Raw genomic sequence first — 22,252 nt, 5'->3', positions numbered from 1 at the left:
ATGGTGCTGTGTTTTAGCTTTGTGACCAAAGAAGTGTGGAAAATACAAGGATGTTTTATGTTACTGCTGATCAAGGTTCGTGTGGTGTTTGGGTGTTTTCTGCTTCTCACACTGTCCCATCAAGAGAACAGGCTGGGAATGCACAAGGAGCTGGTAGGCGACACAGCTGGGACTGCTCCTTGGATCAGTCCCCAGCTGATCCAAGGGATATCCACCATATGGTGTCATGCATAGCATATAAAGCTGTGGTAGGAGGGTGGAACGGGGGGATGTTTGGAGTTACAGCACTTGCCTTCACAAGTCACTTTTAAGCATTTTAAGTGACTTAAAAGTCACTTTTAAGCTTTCCTGAAGGTGGCAGAACACCTGCCTGCCCATGGGAAGTAGTGAATGAATTCCTTGTTTTGCTTTGCTTGCACTTCACCTATCAAACTGTCTTTATCTCAACCCACAATTTTTCAAATTTTCCCCTTCCGATTCCCTCCCCCCATATCAAACTGGGTAAGCGAGGGAGAGGCTGTGTGGAGCTAAGCTGCCCACCACAACACAAAAAAGGTTCTGCAGCTAAAAGCCTGGATAATTAGCTTTTCTTTTGAAAGTGAAACTTTGTTAATGCATTTGGAACATATGACTTGTCCAGATTCTGACATCTTATTGCTAACAGCTGAAGACATTTCCCCACCAACCATTTTGATAATCACACCTCTCACAGGTTTCAAAGTCAAACATGGTTCATTAATTAGGATTCTGATTATTCCTACTAATTTGGTGATCCACTTGCCACATCTTTACAGCCTTGAACAAAATGCCATTCACTACGTTTACTTACCTTGGAGATGGTAAATCTCCATACCAAAACTCAGAGGCATTCTTATGACTCAAGATGCATCTATGCTCATTTCTGCAATTCTTCTGTGTCTCAAAAGACTGATTTCTTTGGTTTTTTTAGAACAGATGAGGGAAACTGTCACAATGGCCATCTAGAGAACAGAAAATTGTGCATATCCAAAAACCATACAGTGGAACTAACTAGGCAGTAGTGCATGGTCTTCTAAATGATGCATTTTTCTCTGGAGTGGAGATAGGCTTAACTTTTGTGTACTGAAAAAACTGATAATACCAGAGGGAAATTGAGAAAAGGGATGTCAATGATTGAATGATTTTAAACTAAAGCTTGTTTCTCTGGTAGATTTTAAAGGTAAAAGGCAGTTAATGATCGACTCTACATTCAGTCTGGTTAATTACTGGCTCCTGTCTTTACTGTTGTAATTTCCTCTCAATTCCAGCTCTTTAAGATTTTCTGTTCACATGCATTTATTGGAGTGTCTCTCCTTGAGTATGATTGCAGAAATCAAATTCTCACATACAGACAGGATACAGGTCTCTGCAGCAGAATTGTGCCAGTATGACGTATAAGGATTGATGTCACTTTGGTTCTTTGTGTTGTGACGAGACACCTATTTCAAAGAACTATAGAATCTTTAAGGTTGGAAAAGATCTCAAGGTCATCGAGTCCAACCATTAACCCTGCACTGCCAAGCCCACCACTCAACCATGTCTCTAAGCGCCATATCACTATGGGAAGAGAAAGGAACCCAAACTGGTCGGTCCAGTTTAGGGATTGTGCGCTGAACTCGTGTGTGTGTGTGTATGTGCGTGTGAGCGCACATCTGAGCGCTTCGACAGTGCTGGATGTGCCTAGGTCCCAGAGACAAACCTTCCGTGAGCTTCAGGTCCCGAACCCATGCGAAACCGCAACTGCCGCGACCCCTGTCCGCCGGCTCCGGAGCCTATTTTACCCACCCCCCGCCCCTGGCGCGGGCCCGCCCGCAGCCGCCCCCTCCCCGGAGGGGCCGCCCACCCCGCAAGAGGAGCCGCTGCGCCGCGCCCTCCCTCTGCACAGCGCCCGGCGCGGGGAGGCGGGCGGAGCACGGCGCCCCGGCACCCGCATCCCTCGTCCCCATGCGGCGGCGGGCGGCGGGACGCTGCCGCCGCGGGAGGAGCTGCACGCCCAGGCAGCCCGTCCGGCGGCGCGGAGCCGCCCGCATCGCCCGCCCGCCCGCTGGCCCACGGAGGTCCCGCAGCGCCCGGAGCGACGCGCTGGACTGCCGCCGGGACTGAGGGCTTGCGGCGCCCCGACGTTCGGCGGGATCGTGGGGCACCCGGAGAAGGAGAGCGCTCGGAGGCAGTAGCAGTCAATACAAACCAGCACCCGGCGGTGCCTGCCCGGCTGTCGCGCATCGCTTATGCTTGTTCGGGGGGACCCAGCCGCGGCGGCGGATCCCGCAGGATGACGGGCGATGAGGAGTCCTAAGTCGGCGTCGAGACGGGCCACTGCAGGCAGCGATGAGCATCGGCGAGCCGGTGCCGGAAGGGAGGCCGGGGTCCAGGTGACCGCCGGCCCCGCACCGCCGGCCGCCCGCAGCCCCGCGGAGCAAAGGGAGCGGCGGGCAGCGCCTGCTGAGAGCGCCGCGCCCGGCCGCAGGTAACGAGCAGCGCGCCAACGCCGCTGCCAGAGCGCAGTCGGGTGCGGGGCGGCTCGGGTTTTGGGGTTCCCCCGCAGGACTGTGCGGGGGCGGGGAGGTGGGTGGGCTGCGCGGCTGCCTGGCTGGCGGCCGTCGGGCGTCCCGCGGCCGGCGCCCGCCCTCAGCCCGAGCGCTCCCGTCGCCCGGCCCGGCGGGGACATTCTTCCCTAATGGGAAGCATCTGTCCTCCGGTACGGCAGAAAGAAGCACGGAGGCGAGGGGGACTACGGCTCCCTCGCAGCCACCTACGCCACAGCCGCGGCTGGCGCACAGCCCGGGCCGGGGCCGCGCAGGAGCGACCGCCCCTCCCGCCAACCTCCCCGCGGGGCGACCTCCGGCCCCGCCAGGCGCCGGGCGGGCAGCGCCGCCACGCGGGGCCCCGCGCACGCTCCGCCTCGCGGGGCGGGGCCGCAGCCCATTGGCCGGCACGCTGCGCGGGGCGGTGGGAGCAGCCAATGGCGGGGGAGCCGCCCAGAGCGCCCCCGTGCGGCGGGGCGGGGCGGCGGGAGCTGCTCCGGCGCCTCCCGGCGGCTCCCGCAGGAGCGGCGGCGGCTGGGCCGCGGGAAGGGCTCGGCTCGGCTCCGCTGCCGCTCCGTCCTACCCGGGCAGAGCACGGTAAGTCCCTCTGGCCGGCCCTTCCCCAGCCCCTCACAAGTCGTTGCAGTCTCCTCTCGCCTCAATGAGCACGTCCTGAAAGGAACCTCTCACAAAACAAATTGAAATGGGTAGGCTGTTTTTTAGAAAGAATTTTCGTTGAGGAGAACATAAGGAAAACAGCACCTGAAAATTCTTAAACAAATTACAAGCTATATGTCTCGTAAAGAATGCTAAGCATCTCATTAACTTGACCACGGGTATTTGGGAAAACTGTTCATCCCAGTGAGCCTCTCCTTTGAACTGTAATGGTTTGCACATGATAATCTTAGGGAAAAAACGTGCATCTTGTTGCACAGTATAAAATCTGACTTTTATACTAAAAGGAAATTACTAATGGACGTAATAATAGCTGGTAGAAGTGAATAACTTTCTGTCATTGTCACAGTGTTGTACAAAAGCAGGAATATTAAATTTCTGTTACTAATAGCAGCCCATATTCTTGTATGGCTTTAATTTGAAAAGCTTTCAAATTCTTCTGACGGTAGAATAAGAATAGGAATGTTTTAAACTCATTTGTCTAAAATTAGGGTGCTTAATCTGTAATAAGACATTACATAAATGATTTTATTTTCAGAAATTACTAGTGCTCAAGGTCAATAACAGTTGTGCTTTCTTGTCTGTTCTTAGCACACTGTGTTTCTTTAAATGACTCTCCATGGTTCTAGCCATGCAGAATTTGACACACAGTTCCAAAAATCTGAACTTGAGTATTGGTAGATATATTATAAACTTTTCCTGTGAGGTCTGTGCTTATGCTTTTAAACAAATTGTCCAGTTTTATCAGTTCTGATCAGCCATACCTTTTTGGTTAAGATTGCAATGTAAGAGTATATCCAACATCACAGAACAACCCATGGCAAAGGATGACAGAGTCTAGCTCTATGGTGAACCAATTCTTTCTACTACTTTCTATCTCAATCATTTCCCATGTCTATTTTGGATGAGATTCATTGAGCCACATTTTACCCTAATGAAAGTTAGTAGCCTGTCTGAAAATTAGGCAAATAGGCGAGGTAGTAGGTTTGCTAACTAGGGACCTAATGAAGTTCAGTTGTACTATTTCTAGTTATCTGATGAGGTAGATAACTGATATTATTAATCTTCAAGTGATTATGGCTTGTTTTTTTTTTTTCTTTTGTTGACTGTAGAGGGAGCCATGGCAGTTTGCTTGACCTAGATATGTCCCGAAAAGTTTTCTAGTTTTTCATTGAGATGAGTACTACTCTTGGTGTACAGAATAAGCCTATAAAAATTATTAGCACAGGGAGACAGCATAACTTTTTTAGATTAGGTATTAAGTAGAAGTGAGTAATAGGGGAAAAATTAACACTGAAGTAGAAAATAACATGGAATAAGGAAAATGGCTTTCCAACTGAACTTGGTTTTGATTGTCTATAGACTTTCTGGACAATGCAGGTCATTACTAGGTATATAAAGGGTTTAAAATGTATAAAGGGTATATAAAAGTTTTTAAAAATCATCATTTCTTCTCTCTTTTCTTCCTCCCCACCCCGGAACAATGCAGGAGGAGCCAGGCAAGGGGAGGCGACAAGATGGGGGAGCGGGTGGCGGCTGGAGCACTGTCCGTGGTCCTGATGCTGGGATTGGGGCTGCCGCTGGGCGCCCTGGGCTGCCCCCAGCCCTGCGCCTGCTACCTTCCCACCGAGGTCCACTGCACCTTCCGCTCCCTGGCAGCCGTGCCGGCACGGATCGCTAAGCATGTGGAAAGAATCAACTTCGGGTTTGTATGGCAGCTTGGAGCAAACAGTTTTATGTTCTTAGTGCCGAAGCCTGGAGTGCTTCGCACACATGTGGCAAAGCGGGATCTCTGGGTGTAGTTCTTAAGTAGAATTGCAGAAATGGGTACTTACTTGTCAGTGCTGTGTTTCAAACACTACAGTTGCTGGCATGGAGAAATTAGGTTGGCCTTTATGTTTCGAACAAAAGTTAGTACTCTTTTCAAATAAACATTTATACCATGGTGTGAGTTCTTTTTTGGCAAATAGAACATTTAGTCTTTTACAGTGTATAAAAAAAGATATTGAATTTAACCTTTTATGGGATTTCTACAGAATATGGAATTCTATACCTGATGTAAAAAAAAAAATGCAGCAGGAGTAAAATTCTATGAGGTAATCCAGTAGCATTTTAGAGAACAATGTGATGTAGCATATCTTAAATGAATACAGTAGAAAGAAATTTGATCCATTGCCTGTGGAGTTGTAGTTTTGTTGCAGTTTTTTTCAAGCAACTAAGTGCAATATAAGCATGTTTTGGGAAGGGATTGCTCAGGCTCCAACTCACTTTGCTCTCCAGGGAATTGCCAACTCACATCTGTCAGATTTTGAGACAAGAAGGCAGGGACTGTTGGTAGGCTTCATATTGAAAAAGCACCATGTTGGGTCATTGTGTGATATAGAATGGTGCAAGAGTCTCAGTCCTCTTCTGCTTCGTGTCAGGGCTGCCCCACTACCTGTGATGAAATTATCCTCACAACTTCAAGGCCTGTAAGCTGCAACTGATCGTGCAATGACTGGCAGTAGGGCCCTTGGTTTTTGGGGTTTTTTTGCTTCTCCATAATTAAAATTTCTGTCCACCATCATATTATCTGCCTAAAGCCTAAATTTAGTCTCAAAATGCTCTTGTGCTCAGTAAAGGTATATTAACGAAATATATACTCAAATCCCTAAATTGTTTTTGTAAATGGTATGTAGACATCTAAGTTACTAAGGTGTTTGGTTTTTTTTTTTTTAGTAAAGTACATTGTTTGATATACTGTTAGCATAAAAGCCCTTTCCTCTCTTTGTATTTCATCACTACAAATGACATTTTCTGACTTGGGTCCTTTTCCAGGGAGAAGCAGTCTTAACTGTCTGTTGTGCTTCTTTCACTTTGAAAGAGCACTTTTATTCTTTTATATTGCTATTTTAAGTGCTGTGCATTTGGGAGGTGAAGATTATTTTTCTAACTGGAAGTAACTTAGGAAAAATTTTTATTTAGACAAGTTCATATTTTTTTTGAAGGACTGATTTTGAAATAAGGAATTTTAATAAGATGTCTGCTATAAGCATAGTGGATCTGCAGAAGAACTAAAAATGTTAATACAATAGTCTAAATTTTTCACAAATTAAGAATCTTTAGATAGATAACATTGTGAGGATCCAAAAGTATTTTCTTCGTATTCAAAGTATTTTAATTTCATGCTGTGTCTTCCCCTGCTTTCTAGAAAATACTAAGAAATTGGAAAAACCTTTGAAATTCTATGCTTAGTTGTGAGACTTTGTGCCCAGATTAGAGAATACATTTAATTTTCTGTATACATATGAAAAACACAAATGTAGAGCTAGGCCACCAGCTGCAACTCTTCCAGGTTGGCAAATAAAGTCTGATTCGCTTGTCCAAAGCAAAACTGAATATTTTCAAAGAGTAGGTTTTCTGTATTCCTTATCTAAGAGGAGTTTCAAGGCTCAAATTATGTAATTGGAAGGTCAATTCCTAGATCTTATGTATTTAGTTAATGTAGCCAATACATGTTGTAACAGTAAGTGAAGCAGGATGTGACTTACTGCTTCTTGTGCTCTTTGGGAGATACCATTTTTAATGTTTACTTTCCCAATCTCTATTTATTTATTGTTAGATGCTGCTTTGGCAACACTGCAGCCTCTCTAGTTTGCCAGGCTCCATAGCATCATGGTTTGGCCAGAGGCCATTAACTTACTTCCATTTCATAAACTGAGCTGGATGGAAAAATACGCTACTGACAACTATTAGAACTTAAACATCTATTTATTACTTTTACTCCTAATTTATGGCTAAAGTGCCACAAAGTGAGTTAAAAGAAATATTAATGTAAGCATGAGCTAAGTATGCTTGGGCCTTGTAAAAATCTTTCAGTAACTTCTGGCCTTTTGACAATGCATTAAGGTCCCTCCAATTTTTCCTGGAAGTTGGGTTATACTATTTTTACATTTGCAGTCTGTGACAGTCAGTGTATGAAATGTAACTGCATGTGTGATTTTTCTTTTTTCCCCAGGTTTAACAGTATACAGTCTATATACGAAAACTCCTTTGCGGGACTTACAAAATTGGAATTGCTTATGATACATGGAAATGACATTCAGAATATTCCTAATGGTGCTTTGAAAGATCTTGTGTCTCTACAGGTACAGCTTAGGTTTTCCTAAATTTCAAAACTAGCTTCCATGAATAACGGAAAACAAAATTAAGTGTTCTTTCTAGTGGCTTTTTAGGATTAAGATACCATTTTCCCCCAAAATACATTGGATATCTATTAACTATGCCTCTGTCTAACTTGATAATCCCAACTAACACTCAGTTTTATTCTACGTCTTTGACCAACGTATGGTTTTTCAGTGGTGCAAAAGATTTGAATGTGGGAGGAAAACATTTGCTTGATTGCTATTCTGCTTGAATTTAGATAAAAAAATTAATCTCTGGTTCTTTTTTTTAAATTTTTCTTTAGGTTTTCAAAATTAGTTACAATAAATTGAAAGCCATAACTGGCCAAACTCTCCAAGGACTTTCAAGCTTAATGAGACTACACATGGATCACAACAGAATTGAATTTATTCATCCAAATGCTTTTAATGGTTTAACTTCTCTAAGACTGGTCCACTTAGAAGGAAATTTGCTCCAGCAGCTTCACCCCTACACCTTTTCAACATTTATGGTCCTTGATTATTTCAAACTGTCAACAGTAAGACATCTCTACCTATCTGAAAATGTTCTTAGGACCTTGCCTGCAGAGATGTTTCAAGGCATGCCACTGCTGGAAAATCTTTACCTTCATGGAAATCCATGGGCCTGTGACTGTAGTTTGAAGTGGCTTCTTGAATGGAATGAAGCTTCTGGAGGTAGGAGCATAAGCTGCCAGTGTTTATTGAACTCATAATGTTGAATTTTTTTCCTGTTCTGCATGTTGTTGGTATTGTTATTTCCTGAGTATTATTGCCAACATGATCTCTATGTGCAGTATTAAGTTCTGTTACTGTTCAATAAATGTGTGTATTTAAAAAGCAGTGTAAAAAGAAAGCAGTTTTGTTTCATTAGATAAAAATATGTATTTAATGGCAAAGAAATTAGCCATTACATTTGGGATGACAGAAGTGGTAGTGATGTTTGTAATTGGAAAGAGGAGATAGGTTATAACCTTTTATTACATTTGCTTGCACAGCAGTACACCTTTGACTAAGGGCTGCCAATTGTCCTCAACCAACAAAGCTACTGACTATATGCTCTCATGGAAGGTGGTAAGATTGGATTTGAACATGTTTGTCTAAGGAAGGAAGGAAATCAGGTTACCAAATTCCTGGTTAAGTCCTCTAACTTTGATTCTATTAACATTAAGGCTGTAGTATGCATCCTTCATGTCTAGCCACGTTTCTTCATTGACAACAACTTCCTTTGATGATGGAGCAAATCTGTTTTAAGTATTTTCCAGTACTTGCAACGTATTTCTTTTCAAACGTGTAACTTTTTCATAAAATAGCTAGTCTATCTTCATTCAGGCTTAGAGGTGAGAAAAGTATCACACTGCTTAGGCTGGAATGTTTCTGATCGTGTGCAGAAGCAAAAAATAGAGTTTTATAATGCCTCTGTCTCAGGAATACACTAAATGAAGAAGGGTTTGAGTTTCAGTTTTCAGTTTGGGCATCTCAGTTCAGCAGAGGAACTGGTGTCACACCAGAGCTATTGATAAAATATTAAGAGGAAATTGGCATTTAATTGTAACTGAAGATGTTTCAAATGAGTGATGGTGTCGCAAGGTTTATATCATGATTTTCGAGCACATATGGTGAACGATGGTGGGTCTTGTCATCTTAGAACACGTAACTCATTGCAGTTTTGCACTTCAATATAGGGCAGTACTTTTTAAGAATGTGCGATGCTTGTGTGAGTAATACAAATCTTCCTGACTGAACAGATACTTGAGGCATCTAACTCAAATACTGTATTCCACTAGCTTACATTTTAATATTCTTACATTCTGTTCTTGATCCAAATTGTGTGTGTATGTGTAATGGGTGTACTTAAGTTTTACTGTAAGTTATAATAATGAGATATTAGCTGAACATTCCTTTGTGCAGTGTTGGCTTTGCTAGCGTTTTTATTCAGTTACGTTACCTCTTTACACTAAAACAGTGGTGATTTTTGGAAGGAGGAAGAATTTATCCATGCCATTTTCGAATATGGCAGATTTTGTATCTGTATATAACTATAACATTAACTTCTTTGGGAATTCTGTCCAGAAAGAGTTACTAAATTTCTTCAGATCAGTGTAGCCACTGCCAAGTTGATTGTGGGCCAGTTTTTCCTTATCTTTGAAATGTCCTGTTTGAATCTGCAAGTAATAAACTGCATGTATAGATATAGATATACAGATAGATATAGAGATATAGACATATATAAATATTCCATTTGTAACAAATTTTCAAGAAAATTGATTTGTCAGACTAGCAAAGCATATATTTTCAATTAAAATAATGGTATGAAAATTTGCCATTCATTTCCCTTTCTCCTGACATTTTGCCTTATAACCCACCGATATACTGTTCATTCATTCAAAGATCCCTCATTCTTCGGGATGATACTTATGGCTAGAATAACTGTAAAAATTTATTTGCTCTATGTCTCCAAACTAAATACCTAAGGTGACATTTGACATTCTAGTGAGGAGAAAAATGTAATAAAAGTATGGCTATTACTTTGCAGACAACAGTCTTTCTGGCATTGAAGGAGAGAGGAGTCAAGGCTATAGTTTCCTAGTCTAGCTCTCCTCTTCTAGCTTTTGTTGTTTCATTACAAAGTTTACAGTTTCAGAGGTCAGGGAAGAAGTGGCACTTTTCTTTTTTGGAATTTTTCCTGCTGATAAATGGCTTGTAAGTGCAAGAACTAGTCAGCCCATTTTGGTAGCTACAGTAAAAGTTTTTGTGTACTGCCAATACTGTTCTTAATTAATAGAGAAAAATAGAAAGCTTCCTGGATTATTTAATGAGGAAGTCCAGCAGTTCTCAGGTAAATGCTATATTTTTGAAAGCTGAAAGGTCTCACTTCTCTTCACATTAGATCCACAAGTTAGGCTGTCACTGTACAAATGCAGACTTTTTGACACAGAATAGTTTGTTGCTGATTTAAATGTTGCTTTGCACACTTCAGTTTCTAGGCATTTTGTTTAGAGGCAGTGAATCTAAGTTTCAGAAGGATGGAGTATTCAATCCTCTCATTAAAGTCAGAAGAAATCATGGTCAGATTGAGAATCAGGTGTCCATTCATCTGTAAAACAAAGAGGTGCCATTCTAAAAGTCTTGACTTATATGTCATGTGACATAATGGCAATCCTCATGAAGTTTATTTCACAATTCTGAGAATTGTCTAACTTTAGAACAGAGTTTTTCAGCTTATCCTTTTTTTTCATTTTCTTCCTTTTTTTTGTTTTTTTTTTGCAGGTGTTTTAAAATGCAAAAAGGACAAAGCCTATGAAGGGGGACAGCTGTGTGCTAAGTGCAGCAGCCCAAAACAACTGCAGAAAGAAGATATTCAAAACTTGAAAGATATTTCCTGTAGGAAACCTGTCATTCAGTCCTCACTGAGGCAAAATAGCAGCACTCAAGAGGAGGATGATGGTGACAGTTATGAACTCCCTCTGGAAGAACTTCAGTCCTCGCCATGGAACATTGCTCTAAATATGACTGATGAGCATGGCAACATAGTCCACCTGAACTGTGAAATCAAAAAACCAACAGGTTCTACCAAAATTCAGTGGAATCAAATCCAGACTCAGGAGATAGATATAAATGCTACAATTGCACTGGATTTTGAATGTCCAATGAATCGAGAAAACTACGAAAAACTGTGGAAGCTTATAGCTTACTACAGTGAAGTACCTGTCAAATTAGAGAGGGAACTTATGCTCAAAAAAGAGCCTAAAATAATCTATCAGTACAGGCAAGGCTCAGATTATGATGCTCTTTACTACACAGGTGTAAAAGCTCAAATATTGGCTGAGCCTTCCTGGGTAATGCAACCTCTTATAAATATCCAATTAAACAGGCGCCAGAGTACAGGGAAAAAAGTGGTGCTATCTTTTTTTACTGTGTTTTCTCAGACAATTCATACCAAAACCACCAGGCAGCAGAGAAACTGGGTAATGATAGAGCAAAATCAGAGCACAAGGACAGCACAGAGTGTGGTGGAAGGGTCAGAGTGTCAGCTGAGCTGCAGTGTGAAAGCTTCTGAGAGCCCCTCCATTCAGTGGCTTTTTCCAGATGGAACTAAACTGCAGGCACCTTTTAATCAGAAAGACAGTAGGTTTTCCATTCTCAGTAGTGGCCAACTAATAATCAAAGCAGTGAGTTACACTGATGGAGGTGTGTACCACTGTGTTGCCCAAGTGAGAGATGATGTGGACATAATGTCTTACAGACTCGTCGTGCAGCCTGCAGCTATTCAGGTAGCTGATTCAGATGTAGCAAGAGTTGAAAAAAATGTTGGAGATCCAATAGCTTTGCCGTGCAATGCAGTTGCCATTCCAGATGCACAGTTGAGCTGGATTCTTCCAAACAGTCAGGTACTCAATGATCTATCAAACTCTTCAAAAGGCTATATGCTGCCCAATGGTACTTTGCTTATTCCAAGGAGCCATGTCACTGATAGTGGCCATTACAGATGTGTGGCTGTCAATCAGCAGGGATCAGATCAGTTTGCTGTAAGAGTCACAGTAAATAAAATGGTGTCTGACAGATCATTTAAACGAATAAAACTAAAGAAGCGCCCAGGCTCAAAAGGTTTGTCAAAAACAAGAGGGCAGGTCATAGATGATGAAGAGGGATCAGGGGCAGGAGGGGTGGAGGAGTTCCCACGAAGAAAGAATCACCTAAAAGACTGGGAAATACCTTTTAAACAAAAAAGTGACCGGGTGCCAGAAGCTCAAATTAAAAAGGGAAAGAAGGGCAGAAGGAAAATGAAAATCTGGAAAAGTACCGATAGAACCCAAGACAGCAATGTTGCAGAAGGCCGGAGAGTATTTGAATCTCGAAGGAGAATTAACGTGGCAAACAAACAGATTAATCCACAGCATTGGGCTGACATTTTGGCAAAGGTCCGTGGGAAGAATCTTCCTAGAACAACAACAGCTACAACCGCCTCTGTAACAACTTCACTGCCATCAGTCATGCAGGAAACTACTCCCGCTCCTTATCCCTTAGCCAGCCCTCCGCCTTCAGAGACAGGAGCTGATGTGCTGGACTCCTCTGCTGATGCATCACCTGTGGGTGAAGATGAGCAGTTCTTGGTCACTGTTTCACAGAACACGGAAGTGTTTTCAGTCCAGTCTGTATTAATAGGGTCAGTAACTGAACCATTTTCCAACCACAGGGCTTTAGAAACACCTGCAAGTACAGACACTGTAGAAATAGCTTTATCAGGTCCATATTTGACTCCTGTCTCTGTAACTCTGCATCCCCAAGGGGAGCAGCATCTTGATGTCAGGACGGATGATTCAGTTGCCTTCACTGAAGAACCTCTAGCCAAAGAAGTTGTGACAAAGTTTCCTAATGTTCAGAGCAGTTCATTTACAGTGGAAAATGTAGATAAAACTGTATCTGCTATATCTGAAGAAAGTTCTGCTTGTGCTGAGCTACCACTTGATGCTACTCTCCTTGCTGAATCTCAGACTGTGGATCTTCATAGCACCTTGCAGACAAGCTTGAAGTTAAATGAAGTGGGCCCAATGAGTGTTGACACCGTAACTACAGCACCTTCTCATGATGAGATCATCCCAACAGATTTTGTAGGCACTACTACTGTTTCTTCATCCACTTCTTCATTTGTTAGAGAAAAGAGCAATGATACGAGATACCAGCACAAAAAAATATCCACAAGTCATGCAAAAACAGCAGACTTAAGTAGCAGCTTTCCAGCTGTCACACCCATCAGGGTTCAGAGCAATGAAGAACTTGAGATCCACAGGAAAACAGTGACTCCGGAAAGTGTGTCCAGCAGTTATGCAGACAATTCTCAGACAGAGGCACATAGAAACTTGGCTATTCCAAAACCAGGTCCCATATTCATTTTGCATGGCACTAATGCTCTTCATAAAGCAGAGGGGTTAGAAATGGCTTCTTCCATCAGTAGATTGACCACTGTGGCCACCACAACATCTCCATATAGAAAGACCATGCCTTCACTTATTACTCAGCATGGTAGAAAAAGACCTTACGGCAGAAGGAGAAGGCCAAACAGAATCCGACAAAGACCAAAGCCTTTTCCCCGTGTTGCTTTAACCACAGAGGCAATGTCTATTATTCCAAGGACTCCTGAATTTGAAGCTGTTACCAAAACTACTTCTGCAACTCATGAAAGTCCTGATCTTAAAAACATCAAAATACAGGCTAGGAAAGAGGAGCGTATGGAATCCACTCCTTCATTAATTCCTGATTCAGGTGTCGTAGAGAAAATTACGAAAATCAGAGATGTGGTCACAACTCCCTCTTTTAGGCCTACCACTGCTCTACCTAAAGCTAAACATGTGACGCACCCTACTAGCCCTGAAACCTTGGCACTTCCAGTGACTGCACCTATCGTGATTTTATCATCATATGCTGTACAAGATGCACTTCCCACAAAAGAGTCAAGTGTACCTCTGAAACCAGAGCAAAGTGAAGTGCCAGCATACCACTCATTAGACAGTGCATCTGCAGAGAAGGACATGAAAGCAGACCCTAAAACTGTGGATCATAAAGTGGAACAATCCAGCACAACAACTTCTCCTGCATATAGGAACAGCTCAATACTATCAGCAAAACCAAAATCTCAGGAGGAGCCTAACCTATTTGACTTAGAAGTTGTGGTTAATGAAACAACTGCTGGAACATTCCAGCTGGTATATCCCACTGTGCCTGACTTAAGTATTCCTGTTGGCACAGTTGAAGTTTTTAAGGACCTCTCCACTTCAAAGGAACCATGGAAGCCCACAGTATCTATAGAAACACCAGCAAAAACTGAGCCATCTCAGCAACATGAAATAATTACTTTATCCTCCTCTTCCAGCACTGCAGAAGCTCAGGCTTTTCCAGTTAGACAGACAAAGAAATCTGTTACTTCTCAGGCTGGGACAGAGCCATCTTCCTTGGATAGAAAGGAATCTATGCCACATGTGTTTCATCATCTGCAGACAACTAAAAAGCCTCCTATTACATCCACTGCTTTTATTCCATTTATAAAACTTGTCACTCTTCCCACTTCCATGTCAAACACTTCACATCCTTCTCTTCATTATACCACCGAGGAAAGTAATGTCTTCAATCAAGAAAGGTTCCCAGAAGCAAAACAAGTTGGAGCTGATGGTGAGAAAATAGTGATAAGCTCAAGACAGAATGTTCACCCTACTCCTTCCTCTGACCAAAACAGGATCAGCATACAGTCAAAAGAGCAGCAATTCAATGAGTTGTACAGTAGCAAGTCAAACAACAGTTTACTTCTAAATCCAAATCTTCCCCATCCACCTGCTGGAATGATACCAAGCATAAACCAAAGACTACCTGTTGTGCCTCCAAGGCATGTTCCAGTAAGAGGCACAGTGAAGCTTCCTGTAACACAGGGTCCACTTCGCTATTTTATAACACATCAGCCTCTTCACTACACAAACAAACCAGAGATAACAGCGTATGCAGCACATACTATCCAGGACAGAAAAACTTTTGCCTCCCAGAGAGAAACAACTACCCCAACACAAGCCTCTCCATTTCACAAAACAAATCCATTGACTGAAAGCAAGTTCAGTAATCAGGGTCAGAACAGATACAATATTAATTCAAGATTTTTTGCAAGTAACTATGTTCCAGATAACAGAGGCACAGCAGGAAGACTACCAAGTCAAGTGATCCCCTATTACCCCAGTTCCAGAATACCCTTCCTTTTCAACAGAACAAGGATATTCCCTCACTTAAATATGCATCCTAAACCAGACGTCCCTAGTCAACTAGTCCCAAAAGACACAAAGGAGAAGAAGGTTGTTCAGGCCTTACCTACTGGGATTACAGTGCAAAAAGCTACAGCTATTCCGGTGCCTCCAATGCCACATGCCACAACTACCACATTACCACCAGTGTTTTTAAAGATCAGCCCCCCAGCCTTTCTTTCTCAGCGCACAAGACCACAAATAACCACTACAGTTCATCCTTTTAAAAATGTCCATCATCGTCATCAAAAATTTCCATCTGTGCCTTACGTGGGAAGCATGCCACACAATTTGACTGTAATTCAGTCTTCCACTAATTTCAGGGTACAGGGAGAAAGACCTAAAATTATCACAAAAGCATCTCAGAGCATATCTGTCCTTGCTGAAATGGATACTTTTATCCCTTGTGATGCAGTTGGGGAACCCAAGCCTTTTATTACTTGGACAAAAGTCTCTACAGGTAAGATAAAGGAAAACGTGTTCTTCCGCATGGTTTGTAGGGGTATTGCACAGAAATGCAACATGATCACAGGAGTAGTTCAAAATACTGGAAAATACTTTCTGTCACTTACAATCATTGTAGATAAAATGATTAATTGCAACTAATCATTAGAAGTAATAATACATTTGCAGTGTTTCTTGTAGTAAAAGAAAAACTCTACCATTTAATGAGTTCATTTTTGAAGAGTAATTTTTGGCTGTGAAAAGCAGCCAACTCTGCTTATTCACAGCAGTTAGAATTTATTATGGCAATATTTGTGACTATGGATTTGTTAACATTGCAGTCTTAAATACTGGTGTGTGTATCATGTCCATGTGCAAAAGGAACAGAAAAGTTACATAAAGATTTAAGAGAAATCCTAAAACATAAGGCCTTTAAAAATTTCCACGCTATGTTTGCAAGCTATTGGTTAGTTCTGCAATAGAAACAAGGACTAATTTGAGCTATGGTGAGTGTCAGAAGATTTCATGTGGGCCCGCTGAAGTTGTAATTGGTGTTGACTAAACTTAAAATCTCACTTAAGACTTCTTTATTGTAATAATGTACATTTTTAACCCTTTGACTTTCTCTTTCTTTCTTTCCTCTCACCTTCACAGGAGCTCTAATGACAACCAGCAGCAAGTTACAAAGGTTTGAAGTCTGGAAAAATGGTACTCTCCTTATCCGAAGTGCTCAGCTTCAGGATCGTGGACAGTATTTATGCACAGCTCAGAACCTGCATGGCATAGATAAAATGATTGTTGTGCTCACAGTTGTAGCCCACCAGCCCAAAATTTTACTTTCCCGTTATCGAGATGTCACGGTCTACTTTGGAGAGACCATAGCAATGGAATGTCAGGCTAGTGGGACTCCAAGCCCGCTAATTTCATGGATTTTCCCAGATAGGAAGATTTTGCAGACAGTCACCACCACAGAAAGCAGGATAATGCTTCATGAAAATCGAACCTTGTCTATCAAGCAAGCAACTTTTTCAGACCGAGGAGTTTACAAATGTGTAGCAAGCAACGCTGCAGGAGCTGACAGCATTGCCGTGAGGCTGCACATTGCAGCCTTACCCCCCATCATCCAGCAGGACAAGCAAGAGAATATTTCCTTGCCCCTTGGTAGCAGTATTAACATCCACTGCACTGCTAAAGCAGCACCTTCTCCCAACATCCGCTGGGTGGTCTTTGATGGCACGCAGATCCGACCTTCTCAGTTTGTCAATGGGAATTTATTTGTTTTTCCCAATGGGACTCTTTACATTCGCAATGTCTCCCCCAAGGACAGTGGGACCTACGAGTGCATTGCTGCTAACATGGTGGGGGCTGCCAGGAGAACAGTACAACTCCATGTGAAGAAGCATGCATCTAATGCTAAGATCACTGGGAGCTCTCCTCAGAGAACAGATGTAACATATGGCGGCATCCTGCATTTGGACTGTAGTGCTTCTGGTGACCCTTGGCCTCGGATATTATGGAGGTTGCCTTCCAAAAGGATGATTGATTCCCTACACAGGTAAATTTCTGTTTGGGGTGATGCAGCTAAATTGCATTTAGATTAACTTAGAGAAATGCCCACTCATATATGTACAAGTTTCATTCCTGACTTCTGCAGGTTTTGACTAAGCCACCCAATCCTTAAGAAGGAATTTGAAATTATATCAGAAAGATAGTCACGTCATATCTTAGCATAATTTTACTGAAAGCTGTATGGAAGTTAGCTTCAAGTTTCTAGGATAAGCTGCCACTGTTTGTCTTTTACAGCCACTCGTAAATGTAGTAAAGTCCAGTGGCAAAAGTTCAGATATACAGCTTGTGTACTGCTTGTTCCGATGTGCTTAGTCTGAATAATATTGCACAGGTGCCTGCTTTTCCCCAGAAGGGAAAGGATCATTGAATTTTATCTCTTAGGTAAATCATTACACGCAGTAAATACTGAGCATATAAATCAAGTTATAATTACTTAAATAAGCACTATCATTTTAACATCATGTGTAAACAAATGTTACCACACAGTAAGGTCTGTGCAAACCTGGTTGCATATAAATGCCTGAAACAATGCATTCTCCAATGTTTGCAATATCAAGTAAAATATCACTTCTACAAACCTACAATAACTGTCCTAAGACTTGGCTGAAAACAAATTTCTGTGCTATAAATTATTCATAGCTCACCTTTGAGCACTATAAACAGAGAATGAGAAATGCACTGTAATTAAAATGCATAATTTGGAACAATTTTCTTCACAGCTGAACATAGTCATATTTTTTTTATATTTACAAAAAGTGTATTTAGGTAACCTTGTAGATAGCACAAAATCCAGAATTCATTTTATGCCTCATAGCAGTAGGAAAAAAAATCTGTGTTTCTTTTTAATTTTCCTTCATGATCTTTATGTGGGCTGCTTTTCAAATACTGGAGATCTCCTTTGGGGAGAAACCTGTGGCTACTGAGGAAGTTGGTTTTGACCACAATACACCAATTCCATAGTGAAGTGGAAAGGAGTAATAGGTTTTTAAGCACATTGGAATTTTTTTTTCTTTATTTCAAAGCTTAGCAACATTTTGCTTCTTTGTGACTTTTGTAAAGGCTTAATATGTTATACCCGAGGCCAGAGGAAGTTCCTCATGGTTACTTGTTTTTAACTGAAGACCCAGGTACCAGACCCCATTATGGTCCATATAGCCATATGGATTATATCATTCAGAGATCATCTTTGAATGTTATAGGATATTGTACATGTAATCAGAAGAGAGTCAAAACCACCATAATTTGGTATTTAGTGAATGTTTAGTGTCAAAAACAGCATTAAAGTCATTAACCACAACAGAATTGCTTGGTTACAAGTGAGTAGAACTATTTTTTTCCATTTGCTGTTTGGTGGTGAATATCCTGAACATTTCTGACCATTTAATTATCTAACAATAGCAGTGTTCCTCTCCTTTTTTTTTTTTTTAACATTGATGAGTTGTTATTCCCGCCCATCCTCCAGATTTTGCTCAATCATTAATAACCAAAATGTGATTTTGTAGCTCATGTTAGGTTCTTTTTTCTTTCCTTTCAGTACTTTGGAGACTAGAATCAAAGTATTCAGCAATGGGACTTTGGTTGTTCATTCAGTTACAGACAAAGATGCAGGAGACTATTTGTGTGTGGCCCGCAATAAGATAGGGGATGATTACGTGGTCCTCAAAGTGAATGTGATGATGAAACCAGCAAAAATAGAACATAAGAATGAGAATAACCACAAGGTCAAGTATGGAGGGGACCTGAAAGTTGACTGTGTAGCCACAGGTCTGCCAAATCCAGAGATCTCGTGGGGTCTCCCCGATGGCAGCATGATCAATACCTTCATGCAGTCGGATGACAGCGGTAGCCGGACGAAGCGATATGTGGTCTTTGACAATGGAACCCTGTATTTCAATGATGTTGGACTGAGAGAGGAAGGAGACTACACCTGCTATGCTGAAAATCAGATTGGGAAGGATGAAATGAAAGTGCGGGTCAAAGTGGTGGCAGAGCCTGCAACCATCAGGAACAAAACATACATCACTATTAATGTACCTTATGGCGATGTTGTCACAGCAGCATGTGAAGCCAAAGGAGAACCCACTCCCAAAGTGATCTGGCTTTCCCCGACCAACAGGCCTATTCCTGCTCTATCTGATAAATACCAGATATACAGGGATGGCACCCTCCTCATCCAAAAGGCCCAAAGGTCTGACAGTGGTAACTATACTTGTGTAGCACGGAACAGTGCTGGAGAAGATCGGAAGATCGTTTGGATCCATGTTGATGTTCAGCCTCCCAGAATCAATGGTCATCTCAGTGCAATAACATCTGTGAGGGAGACAGCCATCAGAGACAGCCGGAAACTTATTGACTGCAAAGCTGAGGGGATCCCTGCTCCACGTGTCTTATGGGCTTTTCCAGAAGGAGTAATCTTACCAGCTCCCTACTATGGGAACAGGATCACTGTGCATCGCAATGGTACGCTGGACATCAGAGGGGTGAGGCAAACAGATGCCGTGCAGCTCGTGTGTATCGGACGGAACGAAGGAGGGGAAGCCAGACTGCTTGTGCAGCTCCTCATCACAGACCATGTGGAGAAACCCTCCTTCAGAGATCCTGTCAGTGAAAGGATCACTGCCATTGCTGGGCACAGCATCAATCTGAACTGCTCAGTCCAGGGGAACCCCAAACCCAGCACAAGCTGGATCCTTCCCAACGGCTCTGAAGTGCTGAGTGGCAGTCGCCTGCACAGATTTTACCATAAGAGGGATGGGATCTTACACATCAGCGGCCTGTCTGCTGGGGATGCTGGGACTTACCGCTGTACAGCCAGAAACCTGGGAGGTTATGTGGAACGAGTAGTCTTTCTGAAGGTGGGACTCAGGCCAGAAATTAGCAACCAGTACAACAACCTGGTGAGCATCATCAATGGAGAAACTCTGCAGCTTCATTGCATCACCCAGGCAAACCAGCGGGCACAGATCTCCTGGACACTGCCCAATGGGATGGTTATGGATGCCCCCCAGGCTGTGGGTCGCTTTTCCCTGATGGAGAATGGCTCATTGACGGTGCGTGAGGCTTCTGTGTTTGACAGGGGCACTTACCTGTGCAAAGTGTCAACAGAGTATGGCACTTCTGTTATGACTGTGCCTGTCATTGTGATCGCCTATCCTCCCAGGATCACCAGTGAGCCAGCACCTGTTATTTATGCCAGACCTGGAAATTCAGTTAAACTGAACTGCATGGCCATTGGGATTCCTAAAGCAGAAATAACATGGGAGCTTCCAGATAAATCACATCTGACAACAGGAGCTCAATCTCGTCTGTATGGAAACAAATTCCTCCATCCTCAGGGGTCGTTAGTCATCCAGCAGTCCACTCAAAGGGATGCAGGCTTCTATAAATGCACTGCTAAAAATATTCTAGGCAGTGATTCGAAAACAACCTACATACACATATTCTAACATTAAAACAAGTGCCTTTGGCTGGATACTGGTGTTCAAGTCACTGCCAAATGAGTGCAATGAGGGAAGTACTGCTTGCAACAATGGCTAAGGAGAGGAAAAAAAGAAAGTAATCTGCATTTCTTTTGTACTCAAAATGGTAGTAAGTCCCTGCAATAGAAGGAGGCATTAGACATACTGGAACTGAGAAGACCAACGTGTTGAAAAAGGTCTTCAAATTGTTAAGACAGTGTAAGGTGGTTTTTCATGCTATCCAATAGCATCTGAGACCTAAAGTACTCTATTCTTGTCAATAGTTCAAAGCTATTTCTTGTTCTAACAAGCACCTTAAAAGTACCAAAGAAGTATTAACTGTTAATAAGTGAGCTGCAGTGATAGAAGTACTTTAGTAAAACATAATTTTCATTATACCCTGCAGCGCCTTTACATAATCTAGGCTTATAGAATATGATTACTAACTTTTCTGTTCATGCTTCTATCAGCTCTTCAAAATCAAAGACTAAATTAGCAAATAAGAGTGATCTATTTTAATAAAAATACATGCAGAGATTAGCTGCCTTAACATATGAACATACATTTGCCAGCTACTAAGGACGCTATGATCAATTAATTCATTCTATATTTTATATATATTTTTTATTCTGACTATGAGACTAGAAAAATTAACAATGAATTTGGTCTCATTTTATAAATTATTGGTCTTTACAAGACTCTGATACATTACAGTGTTTTATAATATTAAGGTCAATATACTGTACATTTTATAATAAAAAATATTTTCCAAAGAATGTATTCACTGGTTTTCTTTTTTTTTTTCTTTTTTTTTTTTTTTTTTAGAAAATAAGGAATTCTAAGCAGTGGAAGTATGGAGTTAGGTAAAAAAATCAGAGTAATGTAGTGTTATACGTACTTGTATTTGAATCAATTTCTATTTGATTCATTTATAGATGTTTTAGGGAAGACAAATCAGTATAATTGTTTATCTTTTTAAAAGTGATTTATTAATAGAAAATTATGTATATTTCAGCATATATTTACAATGTCAATACTTTTTCTGGAGTCAAGGATTATCAGACAATGTGCATAATTTTATGAAGATTTATCTCTTATGCTATAGAAATATTTGCTACAAGGTGTATATGTATATGTATATGCCCATTTTTCAACAAACTCTACCAATCAGAATTTTTCAAATGTTAACTTAGCTTTAGACATATGGATTCTTACATATTCCTGAATTCTTAAAGTTCTGCTTGTTCATAAAACTTACACTCATATTTTAGAATATGGTTAGAATAAAAGCTTTATTTTTGTTTTCTCTGTTGATCAAAACATGTCAGAAAGTAAAGTGTTTTGCTAGTATTTACATTTTGCAAAAGCTGGAAGCAAAGATTTCCTCACCCCACAAGTTTATCCTGTTTGGAAAATAGAAAGCTATTGCAAAATGTATACTTATCCTAGTGGTAAACAGAACTGAGCTACTTAAAGTAAAAGGTATTTGATTACAACAAGAATATAAAGTTAAATGAGAAGGGCATTGCTGAACATACAAGGGGTACAATTTATGTGATAGAATATTTTATAAAACTTATTTTTTAAAACATCAGTGCAGTCTAAAAGTCTGTGGTTTGTAC

At 41.6% G+C, this 22,252-nt stretch overlaps 1 protein-coding gene across 1 annotated transcript; it reads left to right on the top strand.

The window, feature by feature from the left end:
• Positions 1-2,300: 2,300 nt before the first annotated feature.
• MXRA5 (matrix remodeling associated 5) lies at positions 2,301-20,618 on the top strand (the record flags this gene model as incomplete). The annotated part of the gene is made up of 7 exons (XM_082278461.1): positions 2,301-2,485; positions 4,708-4,923; positions 7,216-7,345; positions 7,666-8,056; positions 10,649-15,619; positions 16,258-17,158; positions 18,707-20,618. 7 exons carry the CDS (start codon positions 2,301-2,303, stop codon positions 20,616-20,618), a joined length of 8,706 nt encoding a protein of 2,901 aa, XP_082134587.1.
• Between the last annotated feature and the right edge of the window lie 1,634 nt (positions 20,619-22,252).

Source organism: Coloeus monedula, assembly GCF_965178545.1.
Source record: "Coloeus monedula genome assembly, chromosome: 3".
NCBI classification, from domain to species: domain Eukaryota; kingdom Metazoa; phylum Chordata; class Aves; order Passeriformes; family Corvidae; genus Coloeus; species Coloeus monedula.
The sequence above is the reverse complement of the archived record's forward strand: the minus strand, read 5'-3'. Positions and strand labels throughout refer to the sequence as shown.